At 33.7% G+C, this 27,605-nt stretch overlaps 1 protein-coding gene across 1 annotated transcript in view; it reads right to left on the bottom strand.

Annotated features, from left to right (window-relative positions):
- The window catches only part of LOC118190944 (uncharacterized), a 293,777-nt gene that overhangs the window by 192,610 nt on the left and 73,562 nt on the right, over nucleotides 1–27,605 (bottom strand). The window contains exon 2 of the mRNA XM_085812896.1: nucleotides 6,767–6,914. Within this exon, the coding sequence (XP_085669022.1) occupies nucleotides 6,767–6,914 (148 nt within the window). The remainder of the gene's footprint in view (nucleotides 1–6,766; nucleotides 6,915–27,605) is intronic.

Raw genomic sequence — 27,605 nt, 5'->3', positions numbered from 1 at the left:
ATGGAGAAGGACAACCGTGACCTAGACCATCGAGTAGCCCATGTATGGTGGTTAGTCCAACTTGCTCAGATTTTATATAAAACGAAAATCTAGCGATCACACAGCCCGAGACAGACATAACAGTACCCTTACAACCCTCATCGAACCTGCATGTGGAAACCGCGCAATGCCATTTTTGTGCAATTCTGGGATGTTTTTTTAAGTGAAAATAGGTCGACGTGTACATGGATGATACCGTTGTATGTGCAATTCTTAAAAACGCGGCAAGCAGTTTGCGATTCTGCACTTTCTCCCAATTTCGCACCTAATCTTCGTCATGATTAACCGGCAGCACCAAATATGTGATTTGATACCAAAATTGCGCATTTTTTGCTTCAAAAATAATTAAATTATGTTGTTCTCATGTTTAAGTAAAGGTTTTTATGCAGTTAATCTTCATTCAACTGTTGTAGAATTATCAACATTTTAAAAGTTTAGCTGGGGCCACCTTTTGTTTACATTTGGGCTAATGAGGGCGCCTTTTGTTTACATTTGAGACTGTTAGTAGAATAGCGAATTAAGTCAGCTGGTGCGCGAACTTCTATGTCATTTTGCCCGGTGGAACCGAAAGCTAAATTCAACTATGCGCACCAAAATATCTGTCTGGCCGAATTGCTTGTTTTCCCGTAGATACTTCAATTTTAATTTAATGTGCGTGTGTGTGTGTGTGATTATGGCAAAGCCTTGAGGGGTATCTGCCTAAGGGGAGGAATGCCTTCGTGGAGGGCTTTCTAAGGGAAACTGGCTCGTATACACGTTACACATGGGGAAAACCACGAAAACGCCCATGCAGCCAGCCCGTTCCCTGGATTCGAACCTCGGACCGAACTACCAGTGTTCAGCGACTTTACCGCTCGGCCGCTGGTGCGTCCAATTTTAATTTAAACAATTGTTTTTAACTATTTTTAATGTATTTGGTGTTTTAGTTTTTTTTTCCCCTATATTTCAAAATTGTGAATGAAGATTGACTTTTAATGCATTTTTGCCTTACCGCGAAATGAGAACTTAATTGATTGAATGAAAAATTTATCTCTAAGGAAGTTCGAGGAAATAAATAAAGTCAGCAAAAGTGCGTATAATTTAATAGGCCGTACTAGGAAGTCGTGTGGTGTCTACGTAAGATATTCGAAAACAGTAATTAATAGAAGAATAAAAATGACCTGCTATTAGATTGCGTCGTACATATGAAACTGGTATGTTGAAGCCAGTTACGAGAGCTAGATATATATGCGATCCAAGTGCCAACCTTGAAATCAAACTGAACAAAACAATTATTTCAGTAAAAATTAATGGTAGAAAGAAAACGCAGTATTAGCCTCTTGAAAACATTACTTATTAAAACTGTAATTCAACATCTCTGCTTGTCAACCTGCTTGACAAGCAATACTTCGATCACACAATAGAAAACAGATTAATCACTATTATCTTTAAAGCTAGTTGGTAAACCAGAAGGGAAAACTGTGTCTGCAAATAGCATTAATTATTCCAAATTGTCGACTACTAAGTATTCCTTTTGAAGAATAAAATAAACAAATAAAAATTCAGCTCCCTGTTCTTGATTTTTGATAATGAATTGCAAATGAAACAAAAAATGTCTGAGAATTAAGTTCCAAATTTATTTATTTTCCTCCCTGGCAATGCATTGGGGAAATTTGGGCGACGTCGACGACACATTACCTCAGAGACTAAACAAACAACTATTCATACCCAGAAGTAAACTGATAATCGAGTTAAGAAACTTAATGAAAAATTGAGTCGCCTTAATGTTCAAATAACCGTTTTCATTACTCGGCCAGTAAACAAGTTTTATGGTTCATCGATTTTAGATTAGGATGTAGGAAAAAAACCTCAAGAATGAGCGAAACGCCATTTTTGTTCCTGGAGGCTAAATGGCGTCTTAGAAAATAGCTAATTCTAATTCTTGGAAGAGATATTGCATATTTTAAAAGGAAAGTAAATTTTTATACTTCGTTTCTAAAGATTTCAAACTTTTAAATCATTTATATTTTTTGGCTTTTTTGTTCCGAGATTTTTTTAAATGTAATTATCAGAGATAAATTTAGTGGAATTCGAACTTATTCTCAATGGGAAATGCAAGAAGAGGCAGGATAATAAGATAATTACATCTTCTGAAAATATACATTTTTTTCCTGAGATAAACATACCCATCATTTTTTTAAAGTTTGTTAAATTTAAAGAATAGTTAAAAACGTGTATTCATTTTGCTCAAAAAATACTGTTTTCATAATACTTTATAAAATACTTAGTCCCTTTCCTTTTTGTTAGTATTTATTATTACGACTTTGACATTTCTCTCGTGCACCTTGCGAAACTGTAATCTATATGTTACGGTGAAACACCGAAATCCGGAGAATGTCGACTTTCACCGGTGAATGTCAACAATCACCTAGTCGCTTGGTGTATGTCCGAAATATTTTCCAAATACTGTTATTTCTGACTTACACAGGTGAATGTCGACATTCACCATGTACTAATGGTGAATATTGAACATATAAGAATATTACATTTCCTTCTCCGTAATTCATTCGCGAAAAAACGCAATTGAGACTCAGAATAAGAACTTAAGAATATAAGAACTTAAAACACACAGTACATTCAAAATGAGAAAGGAAAATAGTAGAAGTTATAAACTTACCAAATTACGTGATTCAAATCTTATTTATTGCAACAACTTGAACTATTATGACACTTTGAATTGCACAAGAGGCCCTTGCTTTTACAACTGTATTTGTTTGTGGAACACTTTCTTTTGGAATGGCAGCGTGTACATATACTCCTCTATTTTCGACCTACACCAGAGCATATCTGTGATTGTCGACATACACCGGGGAGGGTCCGAATGTACAAGAATGTAAAGAAATATTCGATCTTTCACCGACGTATTTGGTGAATGTTGACATTCTCCGGTGAAAGTCGACATTCTCCAATTTCGGTCTTTCACGGTAACATATATACATACACGCATACATTCGTACTTACATATATACATGCATACATGAATATACACATACATACATATATTTCGGTACCCGGTCCTGATAACAGAACAGTGCCCTGAAGAATTCTTCATTCACAAAATGGTAATGAATCTGGTATCACAAAATGGTAATGAAAATGGTAATGAATCACAAAATGGTAATGAAACAAATTGGAAATTCAAAATTCGGGCTTCCAAATGCCTTTGTTCGGGCGAAGGAGTACGTTGTTCAAAATTTGATGGCTGTAGGTATTGTCATTTTTTAACGATGCCAGAAACATGTATATGTTACGGTTAAACACCGAAATCTGGAGAATATCGACTTTCACCGGTGAATGTCAACATTCACATACTAGTCGCTTGGTGTATGTCCGAAATATTTTCCAAATACTCTTATTTCTGACTTACACCGGACAATGTCGACATTCACCGTGTACTAATGGTGAATGTTCAACATATAAGAATATTATGTTTTCTTCTCCGTAGTCGCGAAAAAACGCACTTAAAAGTTCAAATAAGAACTTAAGAATATAAGAACTTAAAACCCACGGTACATTCAAAATGAGAAAGGAAAATAATAGAAGTTAAAAACTTACTTAATTATACAGTACGTTCTAAATAAGAAAATAAAGTAATAGTAATAAAAAACTTACTAAATTATGTGATTTAAATCTTATTTATTGCAACAATTTAAACTATTATGATACTTTATGACCTCTCTTTTGGTCCTACACCAGAACATATCTGTGACTGTCGACATACAACGGTGAGAATCCGAATGTACAAGAATGTAATGCAATATTCGTTCTTTCATCGACGTATTTGGTGAATGTTGACATTCTCCGGTGAAAGTCGACATTCTCCAATTTCGGTCTTTCACGGTAACATATGTTTATAAAAGCGAAGTACCACTGACTTATCACGAGATCTCCGAAATTGTACACTCGATTTGACTTGAAATTTTGCATTAGTTACTCATTCCACGATGTGGACGCTCACTAAAAATGGATTTTACGTAAATCCTGTCCAAGATGGATTTTTGTTACACAATAGAAGTTTCTCATACATTTGGTTTTCAAATCCAAGTTCAGAATTTTCTTTTATTGCTGCCAAAAATAGATATAAAATACAATGTTGTCAATAAATGAAAACTGAATAAAGTGCGGAAGAGATAAATTTTTCAATTTCTCTATAAGTTTCTCACCAGATTCTACAGAATTAAATATTTATAACTTGAGTCGTAGAATTGGTATATGGAAACGAAAAATCGGTATGTCATTTCAGAAAAGTCCGATTTTGTGTCAAAATAACTATGTTAAAACAATCCTATATATAAAATCTAATAAAGTTTATCCAAGTAGCGTTTACGAGACTCAAAAAATGGAAATTAAATTTCGTCAGTCAATCGGCCCAGTTAGAACGGGGAGATTTACTACTATATCTTTTTTTTTTTTTTTTTTTTTTTTTTTGTGCAGAGTGTACCATTTAAAATATGAGTTTTTATTTCGAAGCAAATATCGCTTTAATCCATTAAAAATAAATTTAATTTCAAATATAATGATGCTATAACATTGGGCTTATTTCCAGCGATGAAATTCATGGTAAGACGTAAGTGGTACAAAACTTACTTCCTTTTTTTATCAAGGCGCAAAGATACGTGTTTTAAAATGTCTAGTGTAAACCATATACCTGTCTGAGGATTTCAGATTCCAGAAATGTAGCAATCTTGGTGACATGTTTGGCGTCATTTATGGAAGTGGCTCCGAATCTAAACTAGTTTGTAGAATGTTTGAGATAGACTTTCCTTTCAAGATAGAGCTTTTAGATTTCTGGCCAAAACGATCCTGAATTGCTATAATATTTTTTGCTCTTTGAAGAATACAGACTTAAGTCACATTCTTACGAAATTCTTCCTTCCTAAAGCCAATCTAATGCTGAATTTTGCGCAATTTTAAAGCCCAGTTTAGCATCCTTCTTCACATACATTGTAATAAAGTGCAGATGTTTTACATTTCTTTACTATCATTGATACTGCCTAATATGTTATAAATGAAGCAAGCTGTAGCGTCAAATTATTAACTTCTGCGGATCTCATCACGGCAGTTACTTACTAATCCATGAAATATTAATTTGGATAGCAGAGATGCAAGATTTAACAAAACTTTGAGTTTTCTAATTCAGTAAGTCATAGAATAAACTGTTGATTTTATTCTGTAAGGGGTTATTACAGCCAGAAAACTACATGTTTCAGCGATCATTTGCTTTGTAATATGATTTAGCGAGTTGGATAAGAGCCACTTTAATTAAGCCTTTTTCATTCATTCATTTTTATAAACTTCTCAATTTTTTAAATACTGCTTTCTTTAATGCTTCGTAAATAAACCGGAATTCCATTTCTGTTTCAGATAAATATTAAAATAAATTATTATTAAAATTAGATTTATTACTAAAATAATTAACAAACATTTTAATTGAGAGATTAGATTTATTAAATTACTTTGATCCATTAGATACTGAGATAATTTAGATTCACCCTGCATTAGAAAACTAACTGCATTTTATGCGATACCATGTTGCAATTATTGCATTTAATCTCCATATATTAAGCCTATGAGAAATGGATGAATTTTTATTGGAATACTGCAAGCATGAATACTCATATTCGGTTTAATCCTAGTATCCGGTGCACACGGGATTTAGCTACTTTTGGCGACTTTTATGATGAGCAGTAAAAACGGGACATATACGATGAGTAGTAAACGGGTATTCAAAGAATATATATAGTTATACATAGTATATACTATGTATATAGTGATAGTATATAGTGTATAGTATACTATCACTATATATACATAGACGTTCTTTCGGTAATTTTTGGTGTTGGCGATAATTTTCAAAATCGCGCCAAGGCTGCACCGTATACTAGGATTTTACCCTCATATTCTAATAATCTACAAAGTAGTCGATCACTGGTTTGTTACTGAAAGAATATTAATAGTCATACTGATTAAGTGCAAAGAGGAAAAATGGTGAATCTGTACATTATGGTAACTTGGCGATTTTTTGGCGAAAATTTGGCATTCAAACTTATCCGTAATATCCTTCCTTTCACACAATCTCATTTCATTCCCACATGTTGGACATTCATACTTATCTGCAATTAATCCCGTACTCATACACTATTCAAGCAACTCTTTTGGATGATCACATAAATGCAATAAAAATTTGGAATTTACTTTAGAGAGGGCCATGGGATCCAAATATTAAGAAACACTGTTTTACACAAAATACAAGATGGAATGAAGCTGAGCATACAAAATGGTATGAAGTACTCCAGATATTTTTGTAAATTCCCCCCCCCCTTTTGTGATTAAAGAACTCTGATTCGTCCATAAATGTCACATGACATGTCTCATGATCTCTCATTTCTAAATAGACAAAATAATCTGTGATTGGAACTGTGTACTTCTCAGATTATTGCTAACGTCCTAGCTAGTAACCTTTATCACCTTACCAAAATGTCGCCAAACTACCTGTTCATATTCCAAAGATTAGCCGGAAAAATACTTTATAAACCAATCAGTTGTTAATTTATTTTAATTAGGGAAAGGTTACGCAAGGGCTATCTGCTGCCAGGAACACATAAATTACTATAATAATATCCATTCACCAGTTAATATAACCGTTTTTTAATTATATCTCCCCCCCGTTAAGTATATGTTTACTTACGTGTCTTCAATAAAAAACTTGTGACTATCAGCAGCTAGACATTTTCCTTTAAGTGAGAAAATATCTTTCTGTATCTTGATAGGCGGATGAACCCCTGTTTGAAACCAGGTACCAGTCCATCTGGCGGGAAACTCACAAAACTCAGTCACTGCAACAAAAGAATATTAATATTTAACGTACAGAACTTTGCACTTCGTGATAAAAAGCAAAAAAAACACAAAAAAATCTAAGGATATAATATATATTTTTAACAGCAAAGAATGGTAACATCAGTCATTTAAAGTATAATATACAGTAGTACGAATATTGTAAACCACCGTATTATGAAATCCCTATCATAAATTATGAACGTATCCAGGAAGAAATCCTGGACTGGATAGTTTAAAATTCAAAGTGGTACTATCAGTATATGAAGAAGAATGGGTTAATCTTTAGATTATGATAACTTGGCGATTCTTCGGCGAAATTTTGGCGACCAACCCTGCAACAGCAACTTGCTAGTTTTTGTTTGGACGCCATTTTATTTTCACGAAGTAAGGGCATGTTTTTTTTACTTCCTTGTACGAAGTAAAAAGGAAGTATTGTAATCTCGAAAAGCTTCAAGCAGCATATTTCAACGGAAATATCCGCTTTGACCGCTTTCGAATGCAATTTAAGGATGTTTTTGCATGATATCTGTACGTAAGGACAGATATCATGCATGCTGCTTTAAAAGACTCTTTTCCTCCAAAAAAACTAAATAACTGCTTTAAAATGAATTCTGAAGAGAATTTTTCGTCGCGTCTGTACGAACGTATGTACGTACGTGCGTACGTATGTATCTCGCATAACACAAAAACGAGTAGCCTCAGAACGTTGAAATTTTGTATATAAAACTCCTATAACAAGTAGATGTGCACCTCGTATTTTGGTTTCAATCGGCCGCGCCAAACGTATATAAATATATTTATAAATATATCCACTCTGTTACCCTGCTCAGTGATCTCAGTTTCTTTACTCTTATATGTTTGTAAAATTGTACATTTTTTCCTTTAAAAATGATTGGATTATGTTGTTTTTATCATCCGGTTAAAGGTTTTATGCCTTTAGTAAATCTGTATGCAATATTTTTAGAATTATCAATAATTTTAAAATTGTTTAAGTGCCGCTAAGCCTAATTTGATGGCGGCCATTGCTCTTGTTTACATTTCAAACAGCTGAGTAGCGGATTTGTTGCCAATCTAGAGAAACTTAGCTTTGCAACAACAAAGATAACGCCTTCATTTATTATTTAAATCATGCTTAATCCTTTCTGGAATTTTTTCGAGGAAATAAGCGTTTAAGATTTACTTCGTATTTTTTAATACAGATATTTTGAGTTTTTATGTATTTTTGCCTTGTCGCGAAGTGAATACTGAATTAATTGAATGAGAAATACTCAATCGTCTGTGAAAACTGTTTCTTTTTTGTTTTGTTTGCTTAATTTCTTTAATACATAGTTCTAGCTTTATTATAGTATTTGAATAGAACATATGGCAACGATTAGCTAATTCTTTAAATGATATAAATTTTGTGCATTCTGAGTTATAATATGAACGAAATATAATACTGTTAAGTAAACCTAGCGCCAGAGTGTCGCTATGGTAAACAAAGTGAATTTTAAAGAATGCATTTATTCTATTGTGGTTTATGCGGGGTCGGCGAAATAGGTTTAATTCAATCTAATAAGTTTAAATAAAATGCAAGAAAAAATGCGTAGAATTTAATATTCCCTACAAGGAAGTCATGTGGTGTACATATCAGTTTTTTTTTTTTTTTTTTTTTTTTTTTTTCTTTACTCAAAATTTTTTTCCAACAATCTGCTGGCCGAATTACGCTTATGCTAGAACTTTTATGGAACAAAAGTGCTTAATCATGACGAAGATTAGGTGCGAAATTGGGAGAAAGTGTAGAATCGCAAATTTCACACACCCTTGACTTTATCCATGCACACTGCTAAAGTCCTAGCTAGTAACATTTATCGCCTTACCAAAATGTCGCCATACTACCTGTTACCATATTCCAAAGATTAGCCGAAGAATGCTTTCATGGAGTACTTTATGAATGAAACTGTCTCATATTGACGTCACATGCGGAAAAAACCATGGAAGCTTCTCTTGCAACCTGCTTATTCGCCGGAATTCGAACCCGCGTTAAACTACCTGTTTTCCATTCAGCAAAAAGAAGGAACTCATTCTGTTACTAACCATATTATCCCGAAATTAAGATGATATATCTTTCGTTAAAATTTCAGTCATGAAATATTACCTAATTGAGCAACTAGCATTTACAAAACAAAGGGTTGCCCAACAGTACAAAATACGCTAGTTAAAGAAATAGATTTTAATATTTTATCCGCATTATTAAAATTAACGATTTTTATTTTGCTTTAACGTACGTCAAATTAATATAATATTGATCGATACTGTGTTCATCTTGGTTGTCCAAATGGATTTGCCATAGGTCAAAATGGATATTTCCGTTGATATATTATACTCGAATTTTTTTGCGATTATATTACTTCTTTCTATATACTCTTACCCTGTTTAAAAGTTCTTATCCGGCTTTTAGTAGTTGGTCTTAGTCATATACTTGCAATTACAGAAGTGTTTTAAATGACGAAAATATTCATGTTTTGGCAATACAATGTCAAATATTAAAAAAAAAAAAAAAAAAGGAACAAATGAAGAAATCTAACTTTTATTGCGATCTCCTGGTTCCAAAACTTATATTTAAGAAAGTTTTATATTTGGTATGAAAAAATAAAATTATAAGAAGTTTGATTCTCGTAAGACAAAAACTAACTGAGGTATTTCATTTCAAATTTTGTGATTTATGACGTCATTTCCAACTTACCTCCAGAGATCGTTAATTAAGTTAGAATCATTCGAGGAAGTAAATTTAAATGAAGTGCAGCAAAAATTGTGTATAATTTAATAGGCCGCACAAGGAAATTATGTGGTGTCCATGTTACCGTGAAAGACCGAAATTTGAGAATGTCGACTTTCACCGGAGAATGTCAACATTCACCAAATACGTCGGTGAAAGATCGAATATTTCTTTACCTTCTTGTACATACAGACCCTTACCGGTGTATGTCGACAATCACAGATATGCTCAGGTGTAGGTCGAAAAGAGAGGAGTATATGTGCACGCTGCCATTCCAAAAGGAAGTGTTCCACAAATAAATACAGTTGTAAAAGCAAGGGCCTCTTGTGAAATTCAAAGTGTCATAATAGTTTAAGTTGTTGCAATAAATAAGATTTGAATCATATAACTTGGTACGTTTATAGCTTCTATTATTTTCCTTTCTCATTTTGAATGTACTGTGTGTTTTAAGTTCTTATTCTGAGTCTTAAGTGCGTTTTTTCGCGAATGAATTACAGAGAAGAAAATATAATATTCTTATATGTTCAACATTCACCATTAGTACATGGTGAATATTGACATGCACCGGTGTAAGTCAGAAATAAGAGTATTTGGAAAATATTTCGGACATACACCAAGCGACTAGTATGTGAATGTTGACATTCACCGGTGAAAGTCGATATTCTCCAGATTTCGGTGTTTCACCGTAACATCCATATCAAATATTTTTTTATCTCGCAAAAGTTTTCAAAACGCAAGTGCGTCTTATATATATATCAGAACATTCTACTTCCAAACCAGGATAGATAGCTGGAATTTCTGGCAGAAGGACTGTGAATTTCTTAATGGTTTTAATGAAGGAAAATTGCTGTCTCTTTAATCATAAGGAAAAAAAACTTTTGTCTTAAAAGAAAGTAAGTTGTCAAAAGATTTAACACGTTTCTGAATGCAAAACTAAATCAAAAGCTGAAATATTTTTATACGCAGAATTAATCAACATATTTAGGTCATCTTACATTAGGGCTGGTGAATAAAATACAAAAGCTAATTTTAAAGCTATCTTATAACCGGGCCTTAAAATTCGTTTAGATGGCCGTTTTAAACAATTTGTTCTTATAAGTACCTCTGTATAGGAGCTATAATCATGAACCCTTTGTTGGAATGCAAATCAGTTAAATAGCTTTCAGGTTAAAGGAAAATGGAAAAACCTCTCTTGTTCGGCTCATGAAATGTAATAGAAAATTTAAAGATGTATGGGCTTTCTAAAATGTGTAAATGAAATTACTTGTAAAAGTAGTGAGATTCCCATTCATAAAGAACTAAATAAAGGTCATGATAACTTAACAAATATCAGTTGATAACGAAATGTAAGAAGACTGATAATAAAAAAGAAATGGCAATCTCTGATATCAAAAGAATCATCTAATCTTCATCACTTAACAAAAGAACACACTCGAGTGCAATTTTCGGTGCGTTTTTTACAAGACGATGTTCTTTTCTATGGCACGGAGATATCAATCATTATAAACTCCTGTTTCAAAATGAAACCATTAGTCATATACTTCTTGACTGTGGGCCCCAGAAAAGATAAAAGAAAATACCCCGAGTTCTAGATTGTAAGATCATCCACTAAAACAGAGTATGATTAGGAAGTATGAAATACTTTTGTACTATCCTACAGTAAAACAATTTTGGTAATTCTTATTGTCTCTTCAATCTCACCTCTTCCGATAATTTTATATTTTCCATCAGTTTCCAAGGCATGTGTACAGAAATTTTTTGTGGTCATTTGTTGTACAGAATTTTATACGTTAAGTGAAGCAATACACCTTACATTCAGACCACAATAACAAATTTTAAAATTTGTCTGAAAACAGCATTCTATTTTAAAAAACTGTCAAAAGAAACTTTGTTAAATTATAAGAAAATGGTTTGAAAACGTTTGAGTCAAAAATGTTATTTATAGTCTAATCAATTCTATGATTTTTTATTAATATCTGCTAAATATACTGAAAAGCCAAAAAAAAATGCTACATTTGACTAATATCGTGTGGTCCCAGCCAGCACGCAGAAGTGCCGCAACATGGACTCGAGAAATGTGTGAAGGTGTGTTTTAGATAACTCACACCAAACATCTTGCAGGGCAAGCCACAAATCCATAGGAATGGGAGGTGGATGAGATCTCTTCTGAACAGCATATTGCAAGGGCATTCAGATATGCTGAGTCATGTTCATGTCTGGGATCTACAAGTGGTGTGTCTAAAGTCAGAAGGGTGTGCCTGGATTGACTCGGTAGCAACTCTCGATGTGTGGAGTGTCGCACTGTCCTGCTGGAAATGTCCAAGTCCGTCGGAATGCACAATGATATGCTGAGTCATGTTCATGTCTGGGATCTACAAGTGGTGTGTCTAAAGTCAAAAGTGTGTTCCTGGATTTACTCGGTAGCAGCTCTCGATGTGTGGAGTGTCGCACTGTTCTGCTGGAAATGTCCAAGTCCGTCGGAATGCACAATGATATGCTGAATCATGTTCATGTCTGGGATCTACAAGTGGTGTGTCTAAAGTCAGAAGGGTGTTCCTGGATTTACTCGGTAGCAACTCTCGATGTGTGGAGTGTCGCACTGTCCTGCTGGAAATGTGCAAGTCTGTCGGAATGCACAATGATATGCTGAGTCATGTTCATGTCTGGGATCTACAAGTGGTGTGTCTACAGTGGTGTGTCTACAGTCTGTCGGAATGCACAATGATATGCTGAGTCATGTTCATGTCTGGGATCTACAAGTGGTGTGTCTAAAGTCAGAAGTGTGTTCCTGGATTTACTCGGTAGCAACTCTCGATGTGTGGAGTGTCGCACTGTCCTGCGGGAAATGTCCAAGTCCGTCGGAATGCACAATGGACATGAATGGGCGCAGCTGATCGAACAGGATGCTTACATATTTGGCACCAGACAGAGTCGTAACGGGTAACGGGTGTCGTATATCACTCCAACTGCACAAGTCCGATACCATGACAAAGCTTCCACCAGCTGCAATAGTCCCCTGTTGGCATGATGAGCCCATGAATTCATGAGGTTTTCTCCATACGTCAATCCACCTGATACAATTAGAAACGGAAGTCATCAGGCCAGGCAACGCGTTTCCAGTCGTCAGTAGTCCAATGGCGTTGTTTGAGGGCCGGCCCAAGCGAGGCGAGAAGCTTTGTGTCGTGCAGTCAATAACGGTACACGAGTGGGCCTTCGGCTCCGAAATCCCATATCAATGATGGCCTCAACGACACTCTACAATGTACTATCTGCTCATGTATCTAAATGTGCCATGTATCTATTGATTATGAAATCGAATGATATAAGCATTGTAAATAGGTATAGCATTGTAAATAGGAAAACGGTATAGCATTGTAAATAAGAAGCTGTACCCATGCACCCGCATACATTTCTACGTAACGTGACACAGTAAGGCAAAAATATCAACCTAGTGTCCTATTATGAAATTAATAAGCACCTAATACTAGTTACAACATTATTTTATGGATCTAGAGTTTAAGTATATGAAGTAAGTACCAAATGTTTATGTCACCAATGACTATTATGTACCAAATATAAGCGTATATACGCTTTTGTCTATATGTAATTGTGTATGTCCTTGTTTATATGTAATTGTACCCATGTATCTACTAGTGTTATCACATATCTTGGCTCTGTATAGTTAATATACATCTATTACGCACTGAATAATCATGTACCTAATGTGTCTGTACACAAAATGTCTGTATATATGTATATGAATATATGTTCTGTATACAAAATGTCTTTATATATGTATATGAATTTATGCTCTGTATACAAAATGTCTGTATATATGTATGTGAATTTATGTTCTGTATACAAAATGTCTGTATATATGTATATGAATTTATGTTCTGTATATATGATAATGTAACTATGCATCTGCGCATTTTATCCTGTAACGCGGCACCGTATGGCAAAGAACTAACTAGAGCCCCACTCTAAAATTAATTGCACCAATTATCTGTTCAGCATTGTATTAAGTACCTATTGTTAATGTATGTGAAAGTAGCACTTACCTAACGCTTGGGTATCCACTAATTACTGTGTACCTATTACACATGTTTTAATATCTTTGTACATTGGTTAATGTACTTAGGAAACAGTACAAATAATTCAGTAGCAAGACACTGTACCACACAGTACTAATCTAGGGTCTAAATTTTGATTCACTGTACTAATTACTTATTCCAGCGTAACATTGCGCGCCTAATATTTCAGTATGTACATGTCTTCTGTAATCTAATGATAATGCTTCAAACGATCATAGAGTACTCAACATATGAGTACACACGTTATGTATATATGCTACCGTATCCATGCTTTTGCATACACCTTGTAACATGGCAATGTATTATCCAGTGTCTAACATTAATTAGCTTTAACGCCACTGTATGAAATACTGAATTTTGTATGTATGTTTATACAATATTAGTATATTAGCACAATGAACACGTATGGTTATCTAGATAAGGTGGACGTGGCGCTATACCGATTAACCGTATTGGTAGAGGGGTGGTGCCCGCGTCCTCCGTCGCATTTCACGAGCTTTTCCCGGCTTCAGCGATGTCGGAGATTTGATGTTTTGCCGGACTGCCGATATTGACGGTACACTCGTAAAATGGCGCGAAAATGCAAATTTTATCGCTATTTTGAAGATGCTATGTTCTATTCTGTTGCGCCGAGTATAACACCACGTTTAAACTCACATGCGTCTTGTGAGCCTGCCATTGTAGCAGCAGTAACCGATCTAACAACTTAGCCAGACACATGTTATCTTATATAGACGCTGCCAACCGCCATGCTTTACTATGATTGGTTCTATATCTCTGGTGTTTGCATACGTAATCTTTCTTATAGCAGTTTTTTTACCTCTCCAATGCATGTTTTGGTGGGCTGTCTACACATGAAAATGCATTAAATTCAGAACGCTCTATCAAAAGAAATCGATATGCTTAAAGGAGTTGTGAAGCAATAATAGCTTCTAGATACTTCTGACATCGCAAGAGAATTTCTCAGATTCCGCCGTACAAATTTTGTATAGTTCATCAATTTCTCCCTTTTAAAACCCGAAGTAAGACTTCTAGATAAAAAAAATCTGATGTGTACACCACATGACTTCCTTGTACGGAATATTAAATTATACGCATTTTTTCTTGCATTTTCTTTAAACTTATTAGATTGAATTAAACCGACTTCGCCGACAGCGCATAAACCACAATAAAATAAATGCATTCTTTAAAATTCACTTTGTTTACCATAGCGACACTCTAGCGCTAGGTTGACTTAACAGTATTATATTTCTTTCATATTATAACTCAGAATGCGCAAAATGTATATCATTTAAAGAATTATCTAATCGTTGCCACATGTTCTATTCAAATACTATAATAAAGCTAGAACGATGTATAAAAGAAATTAAGCAAACAAAAGAAAAAAGAAACAGTTTTTCACAGACGATTGAGTATTTCTCATTCAATTAATTCAGTTCTCACTTCGCGAGAAGGCAAAAATACATAAAAACTCAAAATATCTATATTAAAAATTACGAATTAGATCTCAAACGCTTATTTCCTCGAAAAAATTACTGAAAGAATTAAGCACGATTTAATTGGCAATAATAAATGAAGGCGTTATCTTTGTTGTTGCGAAGCTAAGTTTCTCTAAATTGGCAACAAATCCACTAGTCTCCTGTTTCAAATGTAAATATCAATGGCCGCCATTAAAAACAGGCTTAGCGGCAATTAAACAACTTTAAAATTGCTGATAATTCTAAAAATATTGCACACAGATTTACTAAAGGCATAAAATCCTTAACCGAAAGATAAAAACAACATAATTCAATCATTTTTAAAGCAAAAAATGTACAATTTACAAACATATAAGAGTAAAGAAACTGAGATCACTGAGCCGGGTAATAGAGTGGATATATATATAAATATATTATAACAAGCAAGGTAGTTAGTACAATACTGTATGACCAATTTGGTCTAGATAACATTTTGCGCAATATGCTGCAAAATAAGTAAATTAGAAATTGTAGTAAGCTCGCCTAAAATTTACCAGGAGCTGTGGCTCCAAAAAGTTCCAACACATTTTAAAAAACAATGTCACTGAAGGGTGAGAAATTATGCTACACGAGAAAAGAAAATAAACACAGCAAAATACTTAGCGTTGGAAACTAGTAATGGCAAAAAATACAGTAAAATACCTATGGATGTGACACTTGAAAAATTAAAACATATGAAAATCAAAACAAGGAACAAGTTAAAACATAAAACAAACAAAATCAGACAAAAATAGACAAAAATAGTGGTAAATTAGCCGATTTCGACTTCCAATCTGGCTTTTCAAGGGAAATATCTGATTGAACGTCGAATCAAGCTAACTCCATTACGCGTTTCGCCGAAACAGATAATTGAACCTTTTTCGCTACAAAATTTTTTAATTAGACAAAGTGTCTTGGAGAATTTATGAGTCTCAATTCTCTGTTCCAATTTCCCGACGCGTCCGCACAAAATGACACATTAAGGTGTTAAAATATGTAAAAACTATTCCGATGACATCTAAAATCAAACAAAAATAAAAATAAAAATAAAAATAAATAGCGGTTTGCTATTAGTCCTAAATATACAATAACATACGGGCTGGGCCTGCAAGCTTAAATATATTTATATACGTTTGGTGCGGCCGATTGCAACCTAAATACGAGGTGCACATGTACATGTTATAGCAGTCCTATATACAAAATTTCAACGTTCTGAGGCTACTCGTTTTTGAGTTATGCGAGATACGTACGTACGTACATACATTCGTACAGACGCCACGAAAAATTCTCTTCAGAATTAATTTTAAAGCAGTTTTATAATTTTTTGAAGGAAAAGAGTATTTTATTCTGTCCTTACGTACAGATAGCACGCAAAAACATCGTTAAATTGCATTCGATAGCAGTCAAAATGGATATTTTCGTTGAAATATGCTGCCTAAAACTTTTCGCGATTACAATACTTCCTTTTTACTTCGTACAACGAAGTAAAAAGAGAAAAAAATTACAAAATTAGGTTCTATGATATAGTCTGATTCTTTCTACAATTGTGAATGTTGATTGAAGTTCAGCACGGAAGAGGTCAATCCTTTAATTAGATTACTCAGGCTTTCATGTAAAGTAGTTATCACAATGGGCAGAGTAAAACGAGCATGAATGCCGCTCCACCTGTTGCGGAAAACAGTAGTTAAACGTGAAAAGCTAAGCTTTTAGAGTTCTAAACGCGTTAGGAAGGAATGGATTGGAATTAATGTCATTAACTAAATAAGATAAAATTTTTGTGAATGTAATAAGCTCCATGTGACACGAGTTGTAATTTAATAAAAATCTTTTATTTTATTTTATCCTTAACTTTGTTGTTTTACGGCTGTTAAAATATGTGTAAGAATTTATTTATTTGAATTTTTTCTTCATATTTTTCATCTCTCTTTCTGACTTTTACAGTCTGCTGTATATGAGATGCTATAGAGATTCTGCCATCTGCAAAAGCGATTATTTTATTTTATTTCAAATTATTTCTGTCGCTTCTATGATAAAGTTATCCCTGTCGTTTCTATAATAGTTTTTATTTTTAGGATATGGAAAATGGTGTGGATTAATGGATTCACTGATTTTTGACTACGTAACCTGTCGTATTTGACTGTGAGGAATTGCCATCGTAGAGGATGTTTGTATGAAAACGTATTAAATTTATTCCATATTTATGTTATATAACCAAAAATCAACGAAACACTCATGCAGTCAATTCATTTCACTATTAGAAATAGAATCCAGTCCGAACTACCAGCATTTCACGGCTTTGTTCATTTGCATAATGGTCGATTGATGATAAAGGATGTTAATGTTCTATTTTTTTAATTTTATCCGAAACAAAAGCATACATATGTATTAGAAAGAGAAGTTAGAACGTTGGTAATTAAAACAGCGGTTATTGTGTGTTTTATTTCATTTACAAGTCGAAAGCGTATGAAATGTCCGTATTATACGCCTAAATTTACTCGTCAACACTAAAGTTCTCATACATACGGTTATAAGGAATTTCTCCCTCCTTCTTGGCGTGCCTTCGTGGTGTAGTGGTCTGCACGCTGGGCACGTATTCCAGAGGTCCGTGGTTCGATTCCCGGCGAAGGCGTTGCTCATTTTTCATGACTCCTGCTTCCAAAAATGCGTAATGACTCTATAGTTGCGCCCGAACTAAAAGGGTGGTGGGTGGTGGTTCTGCACACCCAAGATTTGTCGATTGGGTCCCCTAAGAGTATAGAAAAGGGGGAGTATTTCTCCCTCCTTCTTGGCGTGCCTTCGTGGTGTAGTGGTCTGCACGCTGGGCGCGTATTCCAGAGGCCCGCGAATCGATTTATGGTGAAGGCGTTGTTCATTTTTCATCTCTCCTGCTTCCAATTATCCTAATTACTGTACAGGGTGACAAAGCATATTTTATTGCTGAATGTGTGGAGAATTTTTATCTACATGGTACTGTATTGTAGGGTTTATATTTATTTTATTAACATTTATTTTAAGCTATCTTTCCTGTCAAGCCTTTACTTTCCCCTAGAATTGCCAATGCCAGAGTATGTAAATTGTAGTAGAACGCGCAGTATATTCAAATTTTAGGAGAAGTAAGTTGAGTTTAAATAGAAGGGAAACGAGATTGTATGTGTGCTTCTTGAATCGCTAACGTGAAGGTTGCTAGGTAGAAATTTAAGAACCGCGCGTTTCGGCGTGTGTGCCTATCTCGGCAGTTCGTTGAATCTTTCAACTGCTTAATCAGTGAGCTTGCTGAATCTCAGCTGTATTTTAGAACGCGGTTAAGTTAGTTACGATTTCAGAGCCTCGTAGGTAGGTAGTGATCTCGTTGTTTATTCATCCTGTCATAATTTTTAGTTTCACAGTTCTGTTTTTGTTGAACCGCCGAGTCGGCGTAGTTTGTGAGCGTCAAGTGAACGCAGCTGTTATTTCTAAAGTGGAATAAAAAGGGATTTAAACCCTTCTTACGAGTTTGTGTAATTTACAGTTCATAGCAGTCACTACCATAGTTGCTGACAAGTTGCGCCCACGCAACACTACAGTATAAGAAAGGATAATGCAATATCCTTTATTATACTTATATACTTTCTTATACTTATATAATTGTAATTATTATTAGTAATTTCTTATACTTATATAATACTTTCTTATAATTATATAATTGTTTATATCAAAAAAAAAAAAAAGAAAGAAAACGCAAATTAACTGTGGAACATCCTTAACTGCGCAATTTCTATATTGACTGGAAAGAAAAAGTGAACATTAAAGTACTTTTTATGAATAATGAAGAATATGCCTTAAAAGACCTTAAAAGTGCAAAAACGAAATTTTCGGTCCGTACGTCAAGTTAAAATATGATGTCTGCAATTTTGCTTCTGTTTTTTAGTATTTTTCCTGCAGCTACTAGTCATTTAGTGATGTTGATCTTTCGTCGAAAAAAACCTGCATTTGTTATTTTCCTCGATCCTGGATCGATTTATAAACCGGCCTGTTATAAAGGCTATTATATGTCGATATATCGATTATCGTTACATAAGTATATAAGTTTAAGATGGATTGTACAGTTTAGAGCACTAGTGTGGAGATGGTGTAGGTCACGAATACTGATAAAATGACTTCCAGGAAGACATTTTCCTCAACTGGGAATTGCTTCTTTTCATTTCATTTCCTTTTCCTTTCTTTGGGGTCTTTTGTTTTTGACTTAACATAAATCTTCGTATAATATTCAGATGTAATCTGATTGAAGCACGCTATACCTTACGTTGCATACAAACTGTACACTCCATCCAGTAAATTTCAGTACTTTTCCATAAAACCGTAACAGTCCACTGTAATGATCTTGCTTAACTAAATTTTCAAACTGTGCCCATGCCCGATTGCTAGATTTTGGATGTCTAGGTCATTTACGACATTTTAGTATTCCAAGTGTTACAGATTCGACGGCTTCAGCGTGAACTGAACTCTCATTGCTTAAGCCATTGGTTGTTACAAGTTATAGATAAAATAGATATTTGGTTAGTTACAACTGCTTGCTTAAAACTAAGTACATAATCTTTAACTTTTCTATGACAGCGGGGAATGTTTCCAGAAAAATCCGACAAGCTTCAATACAATTCATGTCATCATGCCTGTCTGTCTTCTGCAACTCCTTCACAAAAACAAGGCTCTACAATCTTTCAGTTAAAGCATTTTTAGTGCAATCAAACATATTTGATCTATGCTCCTATGATCATTTGTAAACGCATTTCAGTCAGGACAAATTATCTGGAGTGATTTGCTTTAAAACACCATTTGTGAAAGTAATATAAATTGACAGACTTCCTACGAGTATTAATATTGTCATACAGACATTGTGGCTTCGGGATTATTTTTAAATATTGTCGATTTCTTGACAGCAAATGCCGATTAAGTAGAAAGGAGTGGTAGCGGTAAAATACGGGCAGCAGTAAAAGTTAATTAGATTGTGAATAAACTATAACTTAGCTTTGGTGTATGTTACAGGGACAGAAAGTGATTTTTTCTCTTGATGAGATAATGGAGGGCCCACCTAAGGGCCAAACGTGAACTTGAAAGAAGACTTTTTACGTGCGAAATGCCGGAAAGTCTTTCGTTGCAGAAGGCAGGAGGTAACCAGACGCGGCAGCTTTTTAAAAAAATCTGATGTGTACACCACATGACTTCCTTGTACGGAATATTAAATTATACGCATTTTTTCTTGCATTTCATTTAAACTTATTAGATTGAATTAAACCTACTTAGACCCCGCATAAACCACAATAGAATAAATGCAATCTTTAAAATTCACTTTGTTTATCATAGCGACACTCTGGCGCTAGGTTTACTTAACAGTATTATATTTCATTCATATTATAACTCAGAAGGCACAAATTGTATATCATTTAAATAATTATCTAATCGTTGCCCCATGTTCTATGCAAATACTATAATAAAGCTAGAACGATGTATAAAAGAAATTAAGCAAACAAAACAAAAAAGAAGAAGTTTTTCACAGACGATTGAGTATTTCTCATTCAATTAATTCAATTTTCACTTCGCGACAAGGCAAAAATACATAAAAACTCAAAATATCTGTATTAAAAATTACGAAGTAAATCTCAAACGCTTATTTCCTCGAAAAAATTCCAGAAAGGATTAAGCATGATTTAAATAATAAATGAAGGCGTTATCTTTATTGTTGCGAAGCTAAGTTTCTCTAGATTGGCAACAAATCCGCTACTCAGCTGTTTCAAACGTAAACAAGAGCAATGGCCGCCATTAAATTAGGCTTAGATGCACTTAAACAATTTTAAAATTGTTGATAATTCTAAAAATCTTGCATACAGATTTACTAAAGGCATAAAACCCTTCACCAGAAGATAAAAACAACATAATTCAATCATTTTTAAAGCAAAAAATGTACAATTTAAAAACATATAAGATAAAGAAACTGAGATCACTGAGCCGGGTAACAGAGTGGATGTATTTATAAATATATTTATGTACGATTGGCGCGGCTGGTTGAAACCAAAATACGAGGTGCGCATCTACATGTTATAGTAGTCCTATATACAAAATTTCAACGTTCTGAGGCCACTCGTTTTTGAGTTATGCGAGATACGTACGTACATACGTTCGTACAGATTTATATTTGCACAGAAGGAAAGAAAAATCTTCCTTCTTCTCAAACATATTTCAGAAGATTTTTAACGATTACTAATACTGTCAAAATGCGGTTATAAATATAGAACATCTCTTTTCGTTTATTTATGCATTAAAAAGGTGAATTATTGTTATTTCATGCTATGATTTAGCAACACGTATAAATCTTCAAGCATGCGCACCATAGGCCTGATATAATGCTACTTTTGGGGTCCAAAATAATGACATGCGATAAGAGATTTGCTTCGATCACCGTCAGAATTAACAGGTGCAGTTGAAGCAAACACAGCTTAGCATTTAGATTTTGTAACTATTAGACACATTTGGTGCCTATATATATTTTGTGGCAACAATTTAAAAACTCATACGCCGTTTATAATAAACCGACGAATAGTTCCTTTTGGGCTGAAAACGAGAAAGGAAAAGTAAAAAAAAAAATTGGAGAACAAAATGAAAGTCCCGTTATTGTTCGCACTAAATGCTATATCTTTTTATATCTTTTTATTATATATATCTTTTTCATTTTATATCTTTTTCATAAATATCTTATTATCTTTATAAGTTATATCTTTTTCATTTTCACATGCATCTCTTCGATATTCAGTTAGACTTCGATTCCGGGGTTACACAAAGCACTTAACCGTCAATGCATGATAATGGAATTATTTCCCCCAGAATAATTGCCTGTGAGGACGCCATACAGAGAAACGAGTATCTCTTGCTCTTTGCTCTTCCCCCTTTTGTCTGCATATTGCCCAGGCAGCGGAAACAATGGGGAATCTATCTTAATACAGTGGGTAAACGCTTCTGCCCGAACCATTAAATACAGATAAACAGCAATGGTTTGACGTTGCTCTTCGAGCTCGTGTTAATACCGCAGCCATTACTCACTGTAACCGTCGCCTCACAAAGAAAACGAAAGATTAAATCATCCGCGAACGAATGGGCTGGCAATTTTCTTTCTTTGGCTTGTGCATCGTTTTGACACGGATAATATACCCAGATTATGAAGAATATTAAATGGATGAATGGTAAAGGTTCTTCGCAAAATGAAATAATAATATGAAAATAATTGCAATCTGGCAATTTCAGATTATACTCTATCCTCTCCAAGAAGAGTTTACCGTTAAAACTGGAAAATCGCATAAAAGAATTTTAAAAACTAAAACTAAAAAATCTGATGTATACACCACATGACTTCCTTGTACGGAATATTAAATTATACGCATTTTTTCTTGCATTTCGTTTAAACTTATTGGATTGAATTAAATCTACTTCGCGACAGCGCATCAACCACAATAGAATAAATGCGTTCTTTAAAATTCACTCTAGTGTTTGTTTACCATAGCGACACTCTGGCGCTAGATTCACTTAAAAGCAATATATTTCGTTCATATTATAACTCATAATGCAAAAAATTTATATCATTTAAAGAATAGAATTATCTAATCGTTGCCACATGTTCTATTCAAATACTATAATAGAGCTAAAATGATGTATAAAAGAAATTAAGCAAACAAAGCAAAAAAGAAACAGTTTTTCACAGACGATTGAGTATTTCTCATTCAATTAATTCAGTTCTCACTTCGCGACACGGCAAAAATACATAAAAACTCTAAATATCTGTATTAAAAATTACGAAGTAAATCTTAAACACTTATTTCCTCGATAAAACTCCAGAAAGGATTAAGCATGATTTAATTGGCAATCATAAATGAAGGCGTTAGCATTGTTGTTGCGAAGTTAAGTTTCTCTAGATTGGCAACAAATCCACTAGTCTGCTGCTTCAAATGTAAACAATCAATGGCCGCCATAAAAAAAAGGCTTAGCCGCACTTAAACAACTCTAAAATTGTTGATAATTCTAAAAATATTGCATACAGATTTACTAAAAGGCATAAAATACTTAACCGGAAGATAAAAACAACATAATTCAATCATTTTTAAAACAAAAAATGTACAATTTACAAACATGTAAGAGTAAAGAAACTGAGATCACTGAGCCGGGTAACAGAGCGGATATATATATAAATATATTTATATACGTTTGCTGGGGCCGATTGCAACCAAAATACGAGGTGCACATCTACATGTTATAGTAGAACTATATGCAAAATTTCAACGTTCTGAGGCTACTCGTTTTTGAGTTATGCGAGATACGTACGTACGTACGTACGTGTTGTACGTACATACGTTCGTACAGACGCCACGAAAAATTCTGTTCAGAATTCATTTTAAAGCAGTTTTATAATTTTTTTGGGGGAAAAGAGTATTTTATTCTGTCCTTACGTACAGATATCACGCAAAAACATCGTTAAATTGCATTCGAGAGCGGTCAAAATGGATATTTTCGTTGAAATATGCTGCGTGAAATTTTTTGCGATTACAATACTTCCTTTTTACTTCGTACAAGGAAGTAAAAATGACAATTTGACATATTAACACATTCATTTATTACTTCCACATCTCTCAGTTTGTTTGCAAGGTTGATAAACAAAATGTTTTACATTATGCCGCATGGCGACACTTTAGAAATAGACTATTTTGCATGCTGCGTGAAAGATTAAGATGCTATGTTTTTCGGAATGGTAATATTTGCCCAGTTGGGGCGTAGATGATAAATACATGTCAGTATAATGTAACGTAACGCAAAGTAACGGCAAGAGTGTTTGGAAGACTTCAATAAACACATCCTAATTTCAAAAATTCAGCTTTTTCAATCGCAAAATTCGCGGTGAAATTTGACGACTGAATTTTTTGTCTAAGGTAAGTTTTTATGTCTATCAAAGAGCCAAAGTAGCATATTTTTTTAGGTTAATTCGTAGAAAATTATGTGTAAACATTGCTATCATTGTCACTTAATGTACCACGAGCATTTGTGTCAAATTTGCATTATGCTCAGTAAAAAAATTTTTAACCACATTTTGGTCAATTTTAATCGCAAAATTATTAAGCTTATATTCTGAATAGTTTAACAATATTTCATTAACTGTTATTTTTCTCCGGGGACAAAATTAAAAGTTACAATAATCGTTTTCTAAAGCCCATTCTACCAACATTGCTCAGATTATTTTCGCAACGTTTCGGCATTTAAGAAGACATTAGGTTTTTTGGATGCAGATGTGAAAAATGTGCAGTGCTTTCATCAGGATTCGAACCCGGGATCTCTCGAATACAGGTCGAGCATGCTTCCGATTGCACCCCGAAGGCATGCGAAAAGGAAAGAAATAACTTATAAATAAACCTGGATAATCAGAAAGATATAAGAAATAACTTACAATCCTATAAACTAGCATAGATAACTTAGAATCTTATTTTAAGAATCTTTGCGAACGAAGGTAAAGGTATAAGGTTAATAACAAAATAAAAGACTGTAGCCATTTTTTTCAACTACAGAATATAATGAAAGTCGCTTTGTTTAGAAAACTACTTTGAAAACGGTAAGACAAGAACGACAGATTTCCCAAAGTTTTAATTTTTTTAAACTAATTACATCTTGACTAAGGTTCCTTTTTAGGAAGTTTAATAGACGAGTTCTATTTTTTTTTTTTTTCAGCGTTGTTATAAATTAATTCACAGAGTCTCGTCCATTAATTAATTTGTAAATTTCATTTTGACACTAATTAAAAGATGCTTTTTATGGCTTCTTCGCTGTGAATTGAATAATAGCAGGCCATCAATTAATGCGTAAGGCCTAGGCTCCCTAAAGCGTACATTAATTTCAATTAATTTTCTGACGGAAACTGCAGCTTTTAATAATTAAGTTTTAATTACAAATCTCCTTATCTTTACCAATTACGTAAGATTTATTTTTTATAAAATGTAACTGCTATATAATTATTATTAATATAGATAGACTAATTTGGTGTTGCCTGACTTCTCCCTTGACCAAGAGAAATATTGAAGGAGATTATATAAAAAACATTTTCTAATCATTTAATATTTTTAGTCCAAAGGGGCTTTGTACCTGAAGGACTATTGTTTTCGTTTTGCGATTTTGCGTTGGTTCATTATAAATGTCCGTTTCACTTTTCAAACTGTTGCCACCCAATGTTAGAGTCCTGCATTATATTTGAAGAAATAAAATAATGAAAAATCTGCATAAATGTATGTATATTTCTCTCATTGTGATAAAACAACGGTACCTAGAGCCATCGAATTTTGAATTACGTAATCCTACTGCGAATATGGGAATGTGGAAGCCCAAATTTTAAATTTGGAATTAGTTTTATTACCGATTTCATATTTTGTAACTCATTAACGAATTTTTGATTAACAAACTCGAGGATTTCAAAGGAAGAATGGCAACGTTGTACAGAGAAAACATTTTTATCTCCAGCGCGGGAGACTGTGTATCGGAAATTCTAAAGATATGCTCATTTTAAAACTATATTGCGATATTGCTGTTAAACTGAATGTTATGCTTTAAGTGCGAAGAACGTGATATTTAATAAATAAAGTTAACAGACAAAATGTTAAAAAATGCCCCTTTGGACGTAATTTAAAATCAGAAACCTTTCAGATTTTTCTTCTTTAATTTAATTTTTTTTTATTTGAAATCATACAAACTCCCCGTGCACCACAGATGTACAACACAGGACTTACACAAGTAAGTTAACTAAAACATTAAATGTTGCATGCATAAATAAAAAGAACAAAAGCAGAGAACAGCAGACAGCACAAAAAAAAAAAAAAAAAAAAAAAAGATAATAATAAATAAATAAGTTCACTGGTCAAGTCACTGCGAACATTTTCTAGTCATTCTGCAAGCATAATCTAGGGCCATTAAATGTAGGGCATGTAATATATTAAATTTAATGTTATAGCACAATAGCTCATTTCATTGCTCAACTAAAATAGAATGTTAAGCATAATTTTTGTAACAAAGTTACACTCAGTTATTAGTTTTGTTTACCTGCTACGTCCAGGTTGTTCAAAAAAATTGCTGTAGATTTTATTTCTTTAAATATTTATTTGTAGATGTTTACTTCCGAATATAAAGCTTCCAATAATAGCGTTAATAATTTGATAAGAACAGTTGAAAGTAGGTGGTACTATAATGCAGAAAACATCTAATTTGCATACTTCATAATTCATTGCTAAACGTTTCAAAACAAGGTATCAGCAAATTTATTCGTTTAAAAATCTGTTTAAAAATTTTGATGGAAAAAGTTATGCACAAATATTTCATCAATGTCTTTTTCTCTCATGTAAACACATTTCAGAAGAGCATTCAATTTTGCTTACATACTGTTACCTGTACGGGTTCACAATAAATTAAATGTTATAGCACAATAGTTACAGCTCCGATGATAGGTTGATAAAACATATTCTTTATATTACATTATTTATATTATATATATTATTTTTACGTATTTTGTTATTATAAAATTTATTTTTAACCAAAGAAAACTTCAGAATTCTGGAACTTTTCCACAGAAATAGTCGTACAACTCTTCACAGTATCACAGAGTAAATCACAATCAGTAATTACACTTCAAGATACTAAGAATGTTAAACACAAGGAAATGCAAAGAGCATATAAAGAGCGAAGCTATCTTAGTACTCCGATTAAAGCTAAAGTAACTATTAAAAACTGACGAACTGATATTTTCTCCGGTGTTACATAGTTTCTCCCGGCCACCGAGGTATTTCTATTACTTTCTGCTTCTCAAAATTACTGGAAAGCATATGAAGGCCGAATTACAGTTACAGCTATATAGAGCGTCAATTACATTTATTCAGTCGCAGCATCCATTACAGTTGCACAAGGATCAGACCAAAATCTCGTCAAATGGTCGCCAAGCTTGGCGTCTTCTGACGATTTCCAGCTAAATTTCGTAAGAAAAATAGTCGCCAAAAAATTTGTCTTATGCGGCCAATTGCAGCAAAAAAAGGAGGTGCACAACTACATGTTATAATAGTCCCAAATACAAAATTTCAACGTTCCACGGGACTCAGTTCCTGAATTATGGGAAGAAACATCTATACGTCACGGAGAAAAAAATTTCTCAATCTATTTTAAATCCATTTTGGAAAAAAGAGTCCTTTGTTCTGACTGTCAATGTATTTAACAACAGAAGGAATGATACCGCTGTAATCCTTCTCTAATAACGATGCAAAAGATACGATTCATAGTCATAAATTTTGTAGTCTGATGGGA

The sequence above is a fragment of the Stegodyphus dumicola genome, chromosome 1 (genome assembly GCF_044657685.1).
Source record: "Stegodyphus dumicola isolate Sdum_Otavi_A_Nest chromosome 1, ASM4465768v1".
NCBI lineage: Eukaryota > Metazoa > Arthropoda > Arachnida > Araneae > Eresidae > Stegodyphus > Stegodyphus dumicola.
Note: the sequence above shows the minus strand (reverse complement) of the source record. Positions and strands in the feature narration are given on the sequence as shown.